This window comes from Bos javanicus, chromosome 10, assembly GCF_032452875.1.
Source record: "Bos javanicus breed banteng chromosome 10, ARS-OSU_banteng_1.0, whole genome shotgun sequence".
Taxonomy (NCBI): Eukaryota; Metazoa; Chordata; class Mammalia; order Artiodactyla; family Bovidae; genus Bos; species Bos javanicus.
This window is the reverse complement of record NC_083877.1, coordinates 39,448,374-39,467,381: the sequence shown is the minus strand read 5'-3', so window position 1 is coordinate 39,467,381 and position 19,008 is coordinate 39,448,374. Positions and strand designations below refer to the sequence as shown.

General features: G+C 39.0%; 1 protein-coding gene across 1 annotated transcript in view; it reads left to right on the top strand.

The window, feature by feature from the left end:
* Nucleotides 1–19,008, top strand: part of MDGA2 (MAM domain containing glycosylphosphatidylinositol anchor 2) — a 913,329-nt gene that overhangs the window by 882,591 nt on the left and 11,730 nt on the right. The window contains exon 15 of the mRNA XM_061430940.1: nt 14,800–14,930. Within this exon, the coding sequence (XP_061286924.1) occupies nt 14,800–14,930 (131 nt within the window). The remainder of the gene's footprint in view (nt 1–14,799; nt 14,931–19,008) is intronic.

Here is a 19,008-nt window from a genome sequence, read left to right as displayed (position 1 = left end):
CAGAGTTCATATTTGGTGTATCTCAGGATCCACCCATGTGTGTACACGCATCTTTTCGCCAAGATGGATCCTACTGAAGAGGCCTATGGGTAGCCTGCCATCAGTAGCATCTTTTCCCTTTTGACCTCCAAGGGGTCTTTCTGTGCTTCTGTATTTAGGGAAGTCTCTTGATTTCGAGAATGACAAATATGTGGTCTGAGAAGGACCTAGCCTCCTCTCTTATTTGTACTGAGTTCTTGTCTTGGAGTTTTGGTTCACAACCTGTAGATAGGGGAAATAGGTATAGGAAAGCTGGCTTCCCAGGTGACTCGGTGTAAAGAATCTGCCTGCTGATGCAAGAGACACAGGTTTGATCTCTGGATCAGGAAGATCCCTTGGAGAAGGAAATGGCAACCCACTCCAGTATTCTTGCCTGGAGAATCCCAGGGACAGGGGAGCCTGGTGGGTATAGGCCATGGGGCTCACAAAGGTCAGACAAGATTTTGGGATTGAACAACAACAAACAACAAAACCTGGGACTGTCGTCTGAAGAGGGCTGCACTCTGTTGCCATGTGCTTGTAGAGCCTTCCGAATTGGGCCTTGGTTTGTAACATATTTAAGATGAGCCGGGGTTTCTGGGTCAGTTAGCATGTCCAGAGTAAGGAATGGTCTTCCATTCCTTATATCATTTCACAATGACTCAATATAGTGGATGTTTTAGGAGCTGCCGTGACCTTTAAGAGGGCTATTGGCAGCAGGCAATAGCATGACTGATATTTCCAGACAGAGTTTGCCCGAGGTTTTCTTTATAGAGTATGGTTAGTCTGTTCATCTTTTCTTGAGGACTCAGGTGTCTGGGACAAATGGAGGTGGTAAATTTAATTCCTAAAGCCTGCTAAAGCTGTTGTGTGATCTTTGCTACAAATGAAGGTCCATTGTCACTCTGAAGGTGGCAGGGCAACCGAAATCTACTCGACTTGCCTTGTCTGTTCTAGTAGGGAAGGCCTCTATTCATCCAGTAAAAACGTCTTTTAAGACTAGTAATTATGTGAATCCCTGGAAGGAGGGCATCTGAGTGGAATCTATTTGCCGGTTCTCTCCTGGGTTAGTCCCTCATCATGGCTAACAAGCAGAGGAGGCTTGACATTGCCTCCTAGATTATGGGTGATACATAGGGCACAGACTTAAGTGACTCTTTTAATTGTCTCTAGTAACTCTTTCCCTGTAAAAAGTAATAAAAAGTAGGAAAACAATCATAAACATTGCATTTCTCCCCAGATAGAATTCTATAGCCCTTTAATAATTTTCCATTGGTCAGAAAGACTTATGAGCAATTTCTGATCTATGTGCCACCAGTCATCTGTTCCCTCAGTCCCCCTCTATCTGTTTCCCAGTTCTCTTTGGAAGTCAAGTACCCGAGTATAATGTTAGAAGGGCTAAGAGATGCGACTAGAGCCATTTTGGCTGTGGGCATCAGGGCTGCTTCCTTCACTTCCCCATCTGCCCTGTGGTTTCCTTGGGAACTTTGAGAATTTCCCCTTCAGTGCCTGTGGCTGTGGATGACTACTACCTGTTTCAGTTTTTGGGTTCTTTCTGTGAGATGTAAGATCTCAGTCTCATATTTTATAGGGATGTTTCTTGCATTTAGAAGTGCTCTCTCTTTCCAGAGAGCTATGTGGGTACATAAAACAAGGAAGGCTATTTTGAGTCTGTGTATGTATCAAAGGTTCGTCTAGTCAAGGCTATGGTTTTTCCTGTGGTCATGTATGGATGTGAGAGTTGGACTGTGAAGAAGGCTGAGCGCTGAAGAATTGATGCTTTTGAACTGTGGTGTTGGAGAAGACTCTTGAGAGTCCCTTGGACTGGATCCAACCAGTCCATTGTGAAGGAGATCAGCCCTGGGATTTCTTTGGAAGGAATGATGCTAAAGCTGAAACTCCAGTACTTTGGCCACCTCATGCGAAGACTTGACTCATTGGAAAAGACTCTGATGCTGGGAGGGATTGGGGGCAGGAGGAGAAGGGGACGTCAGAGGATGAGATGGCTGGATGGCATCACCAACTCGATGGATGTGAGTTTGAGTGAACTCTGGGAGTTGGTGATGGACAAGGAGGCCTGGTGTGCTGCGATTCATGGGGTCACAAAGAGTCGGACACAACTGAGTGACTGAGCTGATCTGATCTGATCTGATCTGATGTATCCTTCCCCTAGGGTTAAGACTTGAGTTAGATCTATCAGTTCAGCCTTATGTGCCAAGGTGATTGGTGGCAAAGGTTTTGCTTTTGTGACACTATGAGTGCTCATGATAGTGTACCCTGCCCTCCTGACTCCATCTCTAACAAAACTACTGCCATCAGTGAACTGTTGGTTTTCTACGGCCTGTTAGGTCAGACCTACAGGCATAAACCTGGTCAAGGGTTTTGAGGCAAGAATATGTTAGCTCTGAGCTTTTGGCAGGCATTAAGGTAGCTGGGTTAAGAGTGTGGCAAATTTTGAGGGTTAGCTCTGGAAAGTCAAGGAGCAGAGCCTGGTACTTGATAAGGTGACCTCCAGTTAGCCCATGGTAGCCTTTTATCACTAAGACCCCTTGCACTTGATGAGGAGTTTGGATTTTCAGCAGCTGTTCAAAGGTAAGCTTATTCACTTCTTCCACCAATAAATATGTGGCAGCTACCACCTGGAAGCAGGCAGGCCAACCTAGGGGCAGGGAGTCTATCTAGTTGCTTGGAAAAGTATCCTATAGACTGAGGAGCTTCCCCTAGCTTCTGTATAAGTACCCCCCAAAACTGTCCTTTGCTTTTCAGTGACATACAAGGTGAATGCCTTTCTCAAATTGGGGAGACCCAAAACAGGGACTCTGTTGAGAGCTTGCTTGATATCATTAAAAGTCTGTTCCTGTTCCCTGTTTCAAAGTAACACTTCTGTGTCTGGGCCTTTAGTGGCTTCATGCAGGAGCTTAGCCATTAGCCCAAATCCTGGAATCCAAATTCTATAAAATCCTGCCATGCTCCAAAAGGTACAGAGATGTTTCTTTGTCTTTGGAACAGCTTAGGCCTAATATAGCTTGTTTTCTCTTTGGAGATAACTGTCTATTATGGGGTTTAAAATATATCCCAGATATTTAACTTGTTGCTTTGAAACGTGTGCCTCTTTCTGAGAGACTCTGTAACCCTGGGCCCCAAGGAAATTAAGGCCTTCGATGGTATTTTGATCTGAGGACTCCATGGAGAGACTAGATATTAATATATCTTCTGTGTACTGTAGAAGAGCACCTCTTTTTAGGTTTATTTCCCTTAGTTCCTTTCCTAGGGCCTGAGTGAACAGGTGTGGGCTGTCCCCAACCCCCTGAGGCAATACTGTCCGTGTGTATTGTTGCATTTGGCCTGAGTCAGTATTAGTCCACTCGAGGACAAACGATGTTTTGATGAGGAATGAACTGGGATACAAAAGGAGGCATCCTTGAGATCGAGTACAGTGAACTGTTTTAACATTCTCAGGGATTTGGGCTAACATACTATAAGGATTGGCCACAAGGGAATGCATAGGGACTAATGCGTTGTTTACTGCTCTAAGGTCTTATACCATTCTATAGACCCCATTTGGCTTAACAACTGGAATAGGAGCATTGTATGGAGACCGGCAGGACACCAAGAGGCCTTCAGAATTTATCTACAAAGTGTTGTAAACCCTTCTTCACTTTCGACTTTTTAGGATATTGTCTCTTGTTAGGATAGGCAGTTTCTGCATGCATGCTCAGTTCCTGTCGTGGCTGACTCTGCAGCCCCCTGGACTGTAGCCTACCAGGCTCCTCTGTCCATGAGATTTTCCAGGCAAGGTTGCTGGAGTGGGTTGTCATTGCCTTCTCCAGGAGATCTTCCTTACCCAGGGATTGAACCTGGGTCTCCTGCAGCTCCTGCATTGGCAGGAGGCTTCTTTACCAGTGAGCCACCCGGGAAGCCCTGGTCTGGCTCAGTCAGAGTCAAAATAAGGGGCTGCCTGGGGCCTCCTAACCTGAGTATGGTTCAGGGGGTACTCAGAAGGTCCCTCCCAAGGAGAGGGGTAGGACACTGAGGCACAACTGGAAAGGCATCTGAAATCAACTGCTGCTAAAATTGGCAAGTGAGAGGTCCAGCGAAGTAATGAGTATAAGACTTTCCATTGACACCAGTCACAGTGCAGCTTTTAGAGGAGAGAGACCCAGTGTGAAAAATTAACACAGAGTAAGTAGCTCCTGAATCAATTAAGAAATTGACTTTCTTAGCTGCCATGTCAAGGGCTCCCTGGGGCTCTTCCATCAAAATAGGCATCTGATTGGGAGGAGCCACCAGAATCCCCAGGCCACCTCAGTCATTCAGCATGGCCATCTCCGGAGTGGGCACCCCACTTCTCCTTCCAGACTGAGGACAGTCCCTCTTCCAATGACCTGTTTGTTCTGCAGGTTGGGCATGGCCCAGGGGACTCTTTCTGGCAATCTCAGGCCCTGGGGCTGGTTGACGTGAATTTGTAGTAACAGCATCCCCCCTTGTTGCTCTTAACTCCAGATGGATAGGTGGACTTCATCGGCCCCCTTGGGCTGTCCTGAGGTTGCAAGGCATGGCTGACAGCAACGGTTATCAGTTGTGCATGAACGCTGGCCTGTCTTTTCTCTTGTTGGGTTCTCTCTTTCTCCTGATCTTGGTCTCCATTATTAAATACCCCAAAGGTCACATCTAAAAGCTGGGGCATGGGTGTTTGTGGGCCAAATTGTAACTTTGGGAATTTCCATCCAATATGAGTGGCAAACTGGCTAATAAAATGCTGTCCCAGCAGAGAATGACCTTTGGAAATGGGGGGAGTCTGCATGCAATATATTGGTATAATATCTAAATGCCTCTACAAGCCACCCATGAAAGAGGGCTGGATTTTTCCCCCCTTAGGTCACTCCTTCAACCCTTTCATAGTTAACTCACTTTTTGATACACTTTCTCATGCCTTCTAATATACATTGGATCGTGTGCTTCTTGGCTTCTGTTCCCTCCCCAGAATTATGATTCCAAAAGTGTTCCTGATTCAGGACTACATCTCCACTCAAAGCATAATGTCCAGATTGGACTCTGGCAAGCTGATCAGCATGCCTCTAGCTGCTGTCCAGATTATCTATTTTCCTCAGGGGTACAGCAGGTAGACAGAGCTACTTGAACATCTTCCAAGTTAAATCATAGACCAGGGTGAGGGCATGAAACCCTTCAGTAAATTTACTAGCGTCTTCAAAAATTGACCCAGTTTCTGTTTGTATTGAGCTAAGTCAGTTAAAGTAAAGGTCACATGTACTCTAATTGTCTCTTTGCCATTTGTCACTTCCTTAAGAGGGCATAATTTCCCTGATCCTGGGTGATAGGAAGCTCCACTGTAACTTACCCCAGCAGGACTAACTTCTGTTTCTTGGGGTAACAGATGGTATGGAAGGACATAGGGAGGTGGAGTTTGGGATTGGAGGGAGGGACGAGGAGAAGTAGATTAGCTCCAGAGATGTAGGGATATTGTCAGGAACAGGAAGAGCTAGGTTTCCTCCCTGGAGAGAGGGAAGAGCTTAGAAAGAGATCATCTAAAATGTTGGGAGAGTTTTCTGGTTTTCCAGGTTTTAAATTACAGGAGCTGTGTAGAGCAATATTTTGGTAAAGGTCCATGAAGTCCTGAATGTAGGGAATCTCACTCCACTTTACCATCCTGCAGCAATAAAGATCCAATTGCAGAATGGTTTTATAATTTAGAGACTCATTTTCAGGCCATTTTTCTCCATTCCTCAACTTATACAAAGGCCAGGCTTTGCTACAGTACAATTTAAGTTCCTCTTTTTTTAACTCTTTAAGAATTTCCAATTCTTAAAGAAACACTCCAGAGATGTTTCTTCTGGCTTGGAGAGGGATCCTCCCGTGATGAGTAACTTGCAACCAAGAACAAGAGAGTGCTCCTAGAATGAAATACATCGTCCTGGAAACATTTACCAGGAGGTTTTAACCTGAAGGGATTCTGAGCATCCCCTAAATTCCCTTGGATCCCAATGAGGTTTCAAGTATCCTCTCCTCTCCCATTGATTTCTGACAATGTATCTGGCTCCCATGATACCCTGTGCAGGGCACCCAACCCAGAATGGCCAGAAAAGGGCTTCTGAATGAGAGTAGACCAGTTGCCAGGACTTGGAGTGATCCCTTGTCTATAGAGTTTATGTCCTAAGATAATTCTCCCTATTTTGGAGTTTATTTCTTATGCCTGAGCAACTACAAAGTTTATAATTTGGGCTTCTGGGTAGTGGCCAGCCCGATAGGCTGTCACACATATGCGGTCAGGGAGGTCTCCTGACTTTGAGAACGAGAAATATGTGGCCTGGGCAGGACTCAGCCTCCTCCCTTAACTGTCCTGCTAATCTCATCTTGGAGTTTCAATCAATAGGGAATGAATCTCCTATCACTTTACCCTGGTGGGGCTCATCTACTTCCTACCTCAGTTTCAATTCCTTCTATGGGGCGTTTTTTCTGGTTTTGATTTACCTGAACCATGTTTGGTTATATCTCAGGATCTTCACATGTGTGCACTTGAATCTCTTAACCAAGATGGATTCTACTGAAGAGACATGTGGGTAGACTAACATCATTTAGCATTTCTCCCCTTTTGATGACCTCCAAGGAGACTTTCTGTTTATGTGTAATTGAGGAGGTCTCACGACTTTGAAATATGTGGTTGGGAAGGGCCCAGTCTCCTTTCTTAGTTTCCCTGCTATTCTCATCTTCGACTTTGGGTCTACAGGGAATAAATTTTCTATCACCTTATCCTGGGGGTGGAGAGCATTTACTTCCTGCCTCAGTTAGTCCATGGGCATTCTTCTGATGCTGGGAAAGACTGAAGGCAAAAGGAGGAGGGGGCAGCAGAGGATGAGATGGTTATAGTATCACCGACTCAGTGAACATGAGTTTGAGCAAACTCCAGGAGATAGTGAAGAACAGAGGAGTCTTGAATGCTGCAGTCCATAGGGTTGCAGAGTCAGACATAGCTTAGTGGCTGAACAACAACAACGTTCTTCTGATGGGTTTGTGGTGACATAAGTAGGAATCAGTATCATCAACCTTCGGGTCTAACTGGTCTGGGATCTACATGCTTGTAATTGTTCATTTCTCTTACCTGGAAGGGTTTCAATATCTGGAATTAGCTCAAAGATATCTTTATGTGTATCCCTTGATGGGGAATCAGGACCTTACCTCAAGGCTGCTCTTCACTGCTTATTTCTCCTTGGTCTCACATCCCCTCCCTTCCCTGATTAACAACAGCTTGAGTCTGTCCACTGGAATTCAGGGAAGGACATGGAGGCTGAATGAAGGCTGTTTTCTGTAATCAAAGAAACGGGGGGACACAGAAATACTTTGTGCCCTGGAGCCCTACAGGGCCCTTTGTGGTCTCATTAGGTCTTAGATTCACTCATTTCTAGTCAGTAGGATGAGTTCAACATTCTTTGTGCCTAGTTTAGAGAAATTTAAAGGATGATAGAACTATCCATCAAATAGTCTGTTATTTATTTGGGATAACAAATTGCTGAATAAAATAAAAGTCAAAATGTAATATACAGCAAAAACGCATGACAAGCCCATGCCATGGGTGAACAAGGGAGAGAACATCTAGAATAGCAAAGTTAAGATAAGGAAGAAAGGAAATGTAAGCCATTCTCTAAGAGATGTGTTGCTGAATACAAGCAAGTTAATGTGCCCTTACAGAGAAGGAGGCCAAACAAATCCACATATCAGTTTGTAGCAGAGAAAAGTTTATTGCAGAACAGACAAGGAGAAAGCACAGTGCAAGCTAAAAAGCCCAAACTCTCTGAAGGTTGTCAAGGAAGTGTTTTATAGGTAAAATTTGGGGTGAGGACTGCAGGGTGTGAGACTTTCTTTTGATTGGTTGGTGGTAAGGTAATGAGGTGATGCTCCAGGAATCTTGTGTTCAGCCTGGTGTTAGCATTCTCCCCTCGGGTGGTGGTCTTTGTTCCTGCAGAAGAATTCAAAGATATTGTTATGTATATTTCTTCAGGAGTACCCAGGACCCTGCCCCATCATTGCACTGCTGTTTTCTTGACTGTTCCTCCTTTGCTTCTTCCTTTCTTCACTTTTCTGATTAGCAACTATTTGAATCTGCCCTTTGGTAGACCCAGAAGGTCTAGGACACTGAAGCCTTGTTCCTATAAATAAAAAATGGCAGACTTGAAAAGGATTTGTACCTGGGAGGGCCCCATAGGGTTCTGCTCTGTTTTAGAAGCAAATAGTGACAAAATCTATAATGGTCTCTGACATATATTGGAGAAATAGAAAGTCTTATGAAAGCTATATTTTAGTAAAATTTTGGATACTGATATAGAGGTTCAACTGGATACAAGAAGGCATGGTACTGACTTTTAAAATTTAAGATATCATTTCAATTATATATTTAAAAAATAATAATGAAGGGATGCAGCTGTTTCTATTCAGGCAGAAAATAATGATTTTATAATTTCCCATTTTGTCTGTGTGTATAATACAAATGATGTTACCAATTACCTATCAATAGACACAGCTCTTGCCTGGAGCTAGATGATTTCAGCACATCTTGAAGCTCAAATTAATGAGTCTGTATTACTGATTAGAATGAAAACATAATTTATATGCAAGTGATTCCCTAGGCTTTGGAGTAAAGCAAGCTAGAGATTATATGAATTTGGTAATTTCAAATATCTATTCTAAAAGAGTATGCCCATTTTAGGACATATATTTAAATTATTTATCTAAAATATATAAAAATACTTATAGTAAAATAATTAGAAGCAAGTTTATGTTTAGGACTTAATGAAGGAAGAGAACTTGGTAATAGTAATTATAAATAATATTTAAGTAAATTATATTTTATACTGCAGTTTATATGAAATAGTACTAAAATAAGAATTGTGTTATTGAATAGCACCAGGAATAACTCCAAAACTCAGGTCACAGCTCATGAGATAATACAGCATTTAGGTCATTTAGTCTTTCTGACTGTAATCCCCAAGCATGAGATAAACAAATGTGTCCTAACTCTGGCCCCTGACTCTTAAAGACTGGTGACCAAAAGATAAGAAATAGGAAACCCAGAAGAAAAATACAGTTAAGTTTTGCTTACCAACTTCAAACTTGTTTCATGCACTACATAATGTTTGAAAATCCTTCGGGATGATTAAATTCACACCTATTGATATCTGGTGCTTACCAACGCATAAACACACTGCCTCTGAGGATTTAAAGTTACTTTTAAAGGGTATTAACACAATCCATTATATTCACTTTGGAATTTTCTTACTATAATACTATAATAATGGGCTGAATCAGCTTTGCTGAATCGAATTTCTCTTGAATAGCTTTATTCTGTTTCTCAAGTCCTCATTTTGTTGACCAAGATGATCTGGACATAAATTTAAGTAACTTCTGGTACTGAATTCCCTTTTATCATTTGTCTATTAATAGTATTTTTGTCATCAGCTCTAAAATAGACTAGTGAATCAATAATTTGTTTTTATTGATTTGGATAATGGAATAGACATTTACATTATAATATATTTGTAAGAACTTATTTAAATCAATTATATTTCTAGTGTCTTTTTGTTAAAACACAAGTAATACTTCCTTTTAAATAAAATCTAGCCATAAAATCTATTCAAAAATTAATTCAAAATCTAGGATAATTCAGACCTTGCCTCTTTAGACCTAAGAAAAGTCTTTTCACATAGTACATATTTGATAAATATAAATAGAAATAATCCAAGTTTGAGTTTATATTACATAGGTAAAAATAAAATGTTAATAAAAAAGTAAACATGATCACAGGTAAAGCATATTCTCTGAGATAAAATATATTCACTATTGATATAATAATTATTAGTATTGATATAGTAGTGGAAAGCCATATCTATTAATATGTATATTATTTCAAAAGTATGCATTTATGTAAGTAAATTATAAAAGACATAGAGTAAACAGTGCTTGGTTAGCCTAATTAAAATGAATAGATCTAAAAAGGATATCATCATTTTATTAACATATAAGAGATATTTCTGTGTATTGATTTGGTGTTAGGATTGATTCCTCTCACTGCAATCAAAATAGCAAGCCATGCTACCAAGAGAAATAAGACTTTGTATAAAATGTTATTTCACTCACTGCCATCTATTTACATTAGTACTTCATTTACTAAAGCATCCAGTGGTAATTTTTTAATGTATGGAATAACTTGAACTGAATTGGTAGCTTAGAGGGAGCACCTTTCATTTTTTTACATGCAAGCTATTGAAAGACCTCTACTGGGTTAAAAAGCTAAGGTGATACATTTAAGAAATACAAAAAAAAAATTAATGTAAGATAACTGATACTTTCCTTTCTGGAAAAGTAATGCAGTTTAAGTAGAAATCAGTAGAAATGATCTTAGTTCAGCACAGTTATCACTGTTATAGCTAGAGGCAGGCCATGGAATTGACAAGCAGTCCTTTCCTATTTAACCCCCACACAGACTATTTCACTACATAATTTTCAAAAGGTATTTGTTACATAACCCTTTGTTCATCCAATGACAACAGGTTCAAAAAATTATTATCACTTTAATGTTTAACACAGTTTATTTTTATCTGGGCGTGATTTCCTTGGGAGCGCTTCCCATTGTGGATTCATGTTTAAAAAGAGAATGCAATTACACCACACAGAAATATGTGCTGTGGTGACTTTTCCTTCTGGTATAAGATTGCATATCTGATACACAGGGACCACCACCAGCCAGCAAGAAAAACTGAGCCTCACTGAGTGTCTAGTGAAGATGAATTTAGAAAGCTACTCCCTGTTACAATAGCTCACCGAGTATAGGGGAAAAACCCCAGAAAGTTCAACTCTTAAAAGGCTCAAAGATACAAATGTTTTTCCATTTATTCTCGATTGTTGAATCATTATATAGTAGTGAAACCTCACATGCAGCTAGCCTATAGCTTTAAATTTTAGAGGAGGAGCTAACAATCCACACCCATGCTGTGCATATAAAAGAAGCCCCATTAGTGGTTTTAGGGAAAATGCCACAGGATTACTTAGAACTATTTAAGAAGAATAAAAAGGAAGAAGAGAAAAAAGAGAGAAAGAGAGAGAAAATCAGGCTTGATCCCACAGTATAAAAAGAGGCTAACATGTACACAGTAAAATAAGCACAAATTGTCAAAGAAGAATTACAATTTATATTTTCAAGAAAGTGTAAAATGAACTGTATGAAACAAACAAAAAAAAGATAAGAATGATACAACAGTGGAATCATTCACTGTTTAGAATGGAATTAGAAAAGAAGGAATTAGATACAGGACCAAAATAAAGGGGAATTTGATAAGATCAGAAAAGACTGCAACATCAGAAATAATACAGCTGGATCAAGAAGATATTAGGAGCAGAAGGATAGAATCCAAATTGTGGAAAATGAATCAGTACTGTACTATGAAGGACAAGCCTGAGATTATTTGTTACACTGATGGAAAAAGATAGATGATAGAGTCTGAAGCAAAAAGTGAACATGCAACATGGAAAGATAAAACAAGAAAGAAAAGTGGATAATATTATATATAAATATAGATGCATTACTTCTAAAGACAATACTAGCAAATCGAATCAAACCTAATAAGAAAATAGTAGTCTATTACCAAGTTATTCCTGTAGTATACTCATAATTCAACATTAAGAAATGTATACTGATGTAATCTATTGCATTGAGAGAGAAATAAAGAGGTAGTATTTGATATCTCGATAGATAAAATATACTGAAGATAATGTTTGAGACAATTTATGGTTTATATACTATAACTAATTTCAGTTTCCACAGAAAACTTATGCTAGTTACGCTCATCATCATCATTTACTAGATGAGGAAATTAAGGCAGAGAGATTAAGAGACCACGTCAAGCTCATCCAGTTAGAAAGTGAAAGTTATGATATAAAGAATGCAATTTTTTTATTGTTTAAAAATTAGGTGTTTGTATTTATTCATTTGTGTATAATACGAATACAGGTGGTCTTATGAATAAATAATTAGGCAAAATTGATCTAAAAATCTGAAGGATAAATTACTATATAACATATAATTGTACATAAGCTGTGCTCATCTCACACACTAGCAAGGTGGTGCTGAAAATCCTTCAAGGTAGCCTTCAACAGTATGTGAACTGAGAACTTCCAGATATACAAGCTGGATTTAGAAAAGGCAGAGGAACCAGAGATCTAATTGCCAACATCCATTGGATCACTGAAAAAGCAAGGGAATTCTAGAAAAACATCTACTTCTGCTTCATTGACTATGTTAAAGCCTTTGACTGTATGGATCACAAAAAACTGGAAAATTCTTAGAGATGGGAATACCAGACCACCTTACCTGCCTCCTCAGAAACTTGTATGCAGGCCAAGAAGCAAGTGTTAGAACTGGACACAGAACAACAGACTGGTTCCAAATTGGCAAAGGAGTACTTAAAGGCTGTGTATGTCACCCTGCTTGTTTAACTTCTATGCAGAGGATTTCATGAAAAAAGCCAGGCTGGATGAAGTGCAACCTGGAATCAAGATTGCCAAGAGAAATATCAATCACCTCAGATATGCAGATGACATCACCCTAATGGCAGAAAGTGAAGAGGAGTAAAGAGACTCTTGATGAAGGTGAAAGAAGAGAGTGAAAAGCTGACCTAAAACTCAATATTCAAAAAACTAAGATCATGGCATCGGGTTCCATCACTTCATGGTAAATAGATGGGGGAAAAATGGAAACAGTGACAGACTTTATTTTCTTAGGCTCCAGAATCACTACAGATGGTGACTGCAGCCATGAAAGTAAAAGACACTTTCTTCTTGGAAGAAAAGCTATGACAAACCTAGACAGTGTATTAAAAAGTAGGGACATCACTTTGCCAGCAAAGGTCTGTATAGTCAAAGCCATGGTTTTTCCATTAGTCATGTATGGATGTGGTAATTGGACCTTAAAGAAGGCTGAACAACGAAGAATTGATGCTTTGAATTCTTTCATTGAGAAGACTCCTGAGATTCCCTTGGACTGCAAGAGATCAAACCAGTCAATCCTAAAGGAAATCAGCTCTGAATATTCATTAGAAGGACTGATGCTGAAGCTTAAGCTCCAGTACTTTGGCCATCTCCTGTGAAGAGCCGACTCATTGGAAAAGACCTTGATGCTGGGAAAGATTGAAGGCAGGAGAAGAAGGGGATGACAGAGAATGAGATGTCTGGATAGCACCACCGACTCAATGGACATGAACTTGGGAAAACTCCAGGAAATAGTGAGGGATGCTGAGGCTTGCCATGTCCTCTATCTTGGCTGAATTGATGCTTACTATAATATATATTGATCAAATATTATTGACTTGTGCATTTAAAATGAATTTTATTGCATGTAAATTATACCTCAATAAAGCTGACTTTTTAAATTGCATCTATTAAAATACTGATTGCCTAGCATTAAAATACCAGATTTTAAAACTCAATGGGTTCAAATTCTGCCTCTGCTATTTTCTTACTGTATGATATAAGGCAAATTACTGAATCACTCTAAGTTTTCTTATCTATAACATGAGGATACAGTATTAAGTACTTCACAGAATTGTTGAGAGGATTCATTCTTACCTGAAGTGTTCAACATATCATATTATTATTATCATCATTACTGTTAGTACTATGTGCAAGACATGAGACTGTTGAGATACATCAAATCATAAGACAAAACTTGTTTTCATTTTCTCTTAAGACAATTCTTTTAGGGAAAAAGAGATTTGGATGAAAAGTAAACTAAAAATGAACTAAACTGATGTTAATTGATGATAAAAAATTCGATAAACTTTGACCATTATAGACAGTACATGATTATATGCTGTATTAGTTTTCTGTTGCCACTGTACAAAAATTACCACACACTTCATGACTTAAAACAACCACATGTGTTATCTTAAAGTTCTACAGAACGGAAATTTTAAATGAGTATGCTGCTGCTGCTAAGTCGCTTCAGTCGTGTCTGACTCTGTGCAACTCCATAGACGGCAGCCCACCAGGCTCCCCCGTCCCTGGGATTCTCCAGGCAAGAACACTGGAGTGGGTTGCCATTTCCTTCTCCATTGTGTGAAAGTGAAAAGTGAAAGTGAAGTCCCTCAGTCGTGTCCAACTCTTAGCGACCCCATGGACTGCAGCCTACCAGGCTCCTTCATCCATGGGGTTTTCCAGGCAAGAGTACTGGAGTGGGGTGCCGTATAATGGAGCTAAAATCAAGAAGTCAGCAGGGTTGCTGTCTTCTGAAGGCTCTAGGGGAGAATCTGTCTCTTTGTCATCTCTAGCTTCCAAAGGCTGCTTGCATTCAGCTTGTAGCTCCTTCATTCATTTTTAAAACCAGCAGTGTTGCATCTTCTCATTCACATGACCTTCTCTCCTGTATCAAGTTTCCATCTTAGAAAAAAAGATATATGTGATTAAACATAAGGCCCACTGAGATTATTTGAAATAATCTTCCCATCTCAAAATTCTTAATTTAATCATATCTGCAAAATCTCTTTGCCATATAAGATAACATTCAGAGGTTCTATAGATTAGCACGTGATCATCTCTGGAGACCCGCCATGTATGCCAAGTGTCCTAAGAGGAAGATTGGAAATGAGAGAGGAAGAGAAGAGGAGACACTGGAGTAGTCCATGAAATTTCATTTTTAAAAGTTTACAAGTGCTCAGTTAAGGAGAAACAAGTATGAAGCCAAAATAAATACACAGAATAAAATTACATTGTTATTTTTAGGTGTTTTAAATGTCTATCTACGTTTGAAAGGACAGACAACCATAGAGAATCCACTGTGGTCTTCAAGTGGGAACAAAGGACAACGATGGAATGAGGCACATGTTAATATATATCCAATTACTTCATTTCAGGTAAGAAAAGAACAGTCACGTCTATGGATAGATTGTTGCACCTGAGCATAATGTTAGAAACAGAACTTGAGCAAATTAGAAAAATAGTATGTAAAAATTCTGATATAAGCATCACAAAAATCACATGATTGTTTCCCTTTATTCTAAAAGCAGTGTATAAAGGGAAAATGCCCTTTTCTTTTATTAAGTAACATTTCTCAAGTAATATGTTTGAATAATGGTCTATCTGAATTCAAATGACTTGCCTGGAGAAAATGTTATCCATTTCTATAAAATCATATGTGTATATTTTGTTCCTTGAAGACAAACAACATAGATTCTTATATAACAGAAGCTGGATAATCAATTCTCAATCTGAATTTTACTTGATGGAATTTTGTATGCTTTAACAAAATGTGTCTTTTTGTCATTTTAGTAATTTATTACTTTGATTTTCAATGTCAGAGAACTTTAAACAAATTGCTTTTATTTGTTTTTATGTAGAAAAGAAAGGCTTAGATAGGATTAAGAGAAAGAACTAGTTGCAAATATATAAAAAATATTTTAGTGTTTATACTAGTCATCACGGCTAGAAACAATTTATCATGAAGCTGTTTTAATGAAGAAAATAATGTAGCTTACTGATTTTAATAACTTTATATAATATATGTGTTTTATATACTCAGGTTGAGGTTTTTTTTTCATACTGGGGAGTTCTTAATTGCATTTTATGGCATTTAGTAAGGGTATGGAAATTCAGACAGCATCAATTATGCTAATTTTTAATTGGTGGAATACTCTTTTTTGGTAACCTAATCTATAAAGCTGTAATGATTTTGATTAGAAATTGCATTACTAAAACTTACCAAGATGATAAAAATGCATTCAGTTGTTCACTCTGGTAAAGAATAATGGAGTAAGTCTAGTTGATTATCTAAAAACACATAAAAGCAACTCAAATCATAGATCCTAATAATTTTTTCTATGAAAAATAATAAAATAGTAAAAATGGAATATATGGCAGCATATTATTAAACTTGTAAAGATGGAACTCCAAAGCGTTACTGATAGAAGTAACCTTAATATTAAAATGTGCATACCTCTATACGCATCAAAAAAATCTTTCTAAAAAGACATATTTTTGCTTTATATATCACTGCCCTAATTAACACAAAATTGTTAAATCAAATATATATACAGTAAGCATTTAAGGGAATAGTTATATTAATGTTTCCTTCAGAGTAATTCCTTGATGCTATGGACATCAATTTAGTCAATATTTATTAAGTACTTCCAAAATAGGTTTCCCTGATGGCTCAGCGGTAAATAATGTGGCAACAATGCAGGAGACTTGGATTCAACCCCTGGGTTGGGAAGATCCCATGAAAAAAGAAATATTGGGGTGGCAACCCACTCCAATATTCTTGCCTAGGAAATCCCAGGGACAGAGGAACCTGGCAGGCTACAGTCCATGGGGTTGCAAGGTCAGAGATGACTAAGCGACTAAACCAACACCACCACACCTTCAGGACAGTCATTTATTGTCACAGACAACAACTCAGTACTTATTGAGCTAGTACCGTATGTCAGGCACATTGCTAGGCATAAAGATTTAATAATGATTGTTTACTTCAGATTGGTGGGAATACATATCTAAACACATGCATTGCATAATGTAATAATGTCAGTAGTAAAATATGCAGAAGTTTCTATGAGCACACATAATGAACAAGAAGAGTATGGAGGAGAAGCAAGAGGAGCCTGTAGCTTGGGGTGAAACCTGATCTGGAGAGAGGGATTGCAACTCAGAAAAGGGGCTAATATTAATATCGATGCAGAATTCAGAGTAAACAAAACATGCAGGTCATATCTCACAGGATTTGTCAGAGAAACATGGAGATGTTTATCTGGAATTTGGAATACAAAAATAAAGACTGATGTGAGATGACATTAAGGAACCTCAAGAGCATAGGCACTGGGGAGTCATGGAAGATTTTACTCAAGGGATGGGATGGTGCATCACTTAGGTGGTTGTATGGAAGGTGATTCAAGGAGGTAAAATCGGGCCAGCAAACCAGTTAGGACACTTGTAAAATTCACATAAGGGATATTGAAGGGACAAACCAGGGAAGTAGTACAAAGAAAAGAGGATAATTTCAAGATATATTTGGGTATAAAAACTAGCAGAACATTTTTATGTTGGGAATTTGGGAAGTAGCCATGAATGACCAAGAAGTTTCTAACTAGAGAATCTTGAGTAATGCCTGTTATTTTACCCATTACCTTAAATAACAAAGAGAGGAAAAGAGAATAAATTCCGGGATCATTAGGGTTATTTCTGTTCTGGACATGTTAATATAACATGCCTGTGGAATGTCCTCTTAACGATGTGCAGAGGGCTATTGTATATATTTTTCTGAAACTCTGAGGACAAACATGTGTGTAAGTCATTAGGCTTTATGTGTTGCCCAATACTATGGGAATGATTGATATTTCCAAGGAGAAGTGTACATATGTGAACAGTTATTAAAGACAGTGGAACCACATAGAACACAAACCAATCATTAACAATAAACTGTGGAAGAACAGCTTGATCCTAAGTAGTATTTTTTAGAGTTACAAGGAAGAAGATCCAGGAAAATTTGGTGCCCACAGAATTTGAAAACTGTGATTCTCAAACTGGAAAGCAGGTCAAGTCTAGATGACTTGTCCTTACAGAGAGTTCCCACTTAAGAAATGTAAGGAAATTAGGAAACCACCATCTTATCTAAAATTATTTCACTATTCATAATTAATTGTCTTCACAGCCACTAATCATTTCTTTTGCAATATCTAATCTACTTTCAGGGGTTTCCCAAGCAGTGCTAGTGGTAAAAGAATCCACCTGCCATTGCAGGAGACATAAGAGACCTAGGTTCAGTCCCTGGGTTGGGAAGATCCCCTGGAGAAGGAAATGACGACCCACTCCAGTATTCTTGCCTAGAGAATCCCATGAACAGAGAATCCTGGCAAGCTCCAGTCCCTGCACAGGACTGCAACTTAGCATGCACGCAATCTACTTTTACCTCTACTCAGAGTATTTTTCATCTTAGCTAGTATACTTTCCATCTCTTTAAGTTCAGCTTGAGTCTTTTTACAAAATACTTTTCATATCTTAAGTTAATGTTTTGAGCATATTAAGTCCAGTTATAATAACTAATGTCTGCTAATGATATCATCTGTGCCAGTTTTTGGTTGGTTTTGATTGATTGATGTTTTCTCATCTTTACAAGTCATTATTTTCTTGCTTTCTTACATGTCTGGTAGTCTGACTGGGTGTCAGACATTGTAAATTTTACCTTGATAGGTGATGGATTTTTTTTTTTTTTTGTATTTATATTGGAGCTTATTTGTGGATGTAGCTTTTTTTTTTCTTCCAAGATTTACTTTATTTTTGGCTCTGCTGGGTCTTTTTTTGCTGTACATGGGCTTTCCCTAATTGCAGAGAGCAGGGGCTATTCTCTAGTAGTAAGCAGTGTGCGGGCTTCTCAGTGCTGTGGCTTCTCTTGTTGCAGAGCACAAGCTTCAGGCGAACGGACTCAGTAGTTGTGGCCCAGGAGCTTAGTGGCTCCGCAGCATGTGGGATCTTCCTGGATCAGGGATCGAACCCTTGTCCCCTACATTGGCAGGCGGATTCTTAAACACTGAGCCACCAGGGAAAGCCCTGTGGATGTAGTTTAGTTGTTAATACTCAGAAAATTTTTGGTAATTTTTGTTCTTGCTTTAAAGATTTGTTAGGTGAGATTAGAATAGTCTTTGCTAGCAGCCTGATTGTTTCTCTTCTGAGTACTCTATCCAATGCCCCGTAAATTATGAGATTTTCCCAAATGTGTTAGCTGGACACTGTTCCCTTAACTGCATCCCTCTGGGCCTTTCCCAGCCTTATGTACTTTTCTTTCATTCGAGTCCCAATCAGGACTTTGCTGAGAACTTCAGGGGGTTCCTCTGCAGATGTCTCTTTCTCTCCAGTTCTTTCTTTGCTGGTTTTCTACCCTACATACTCTAGCTGCCTTGGACTCTCAGGTCTCTCTCTTCAACCCAAATTTTCTAGTAGGCTCTA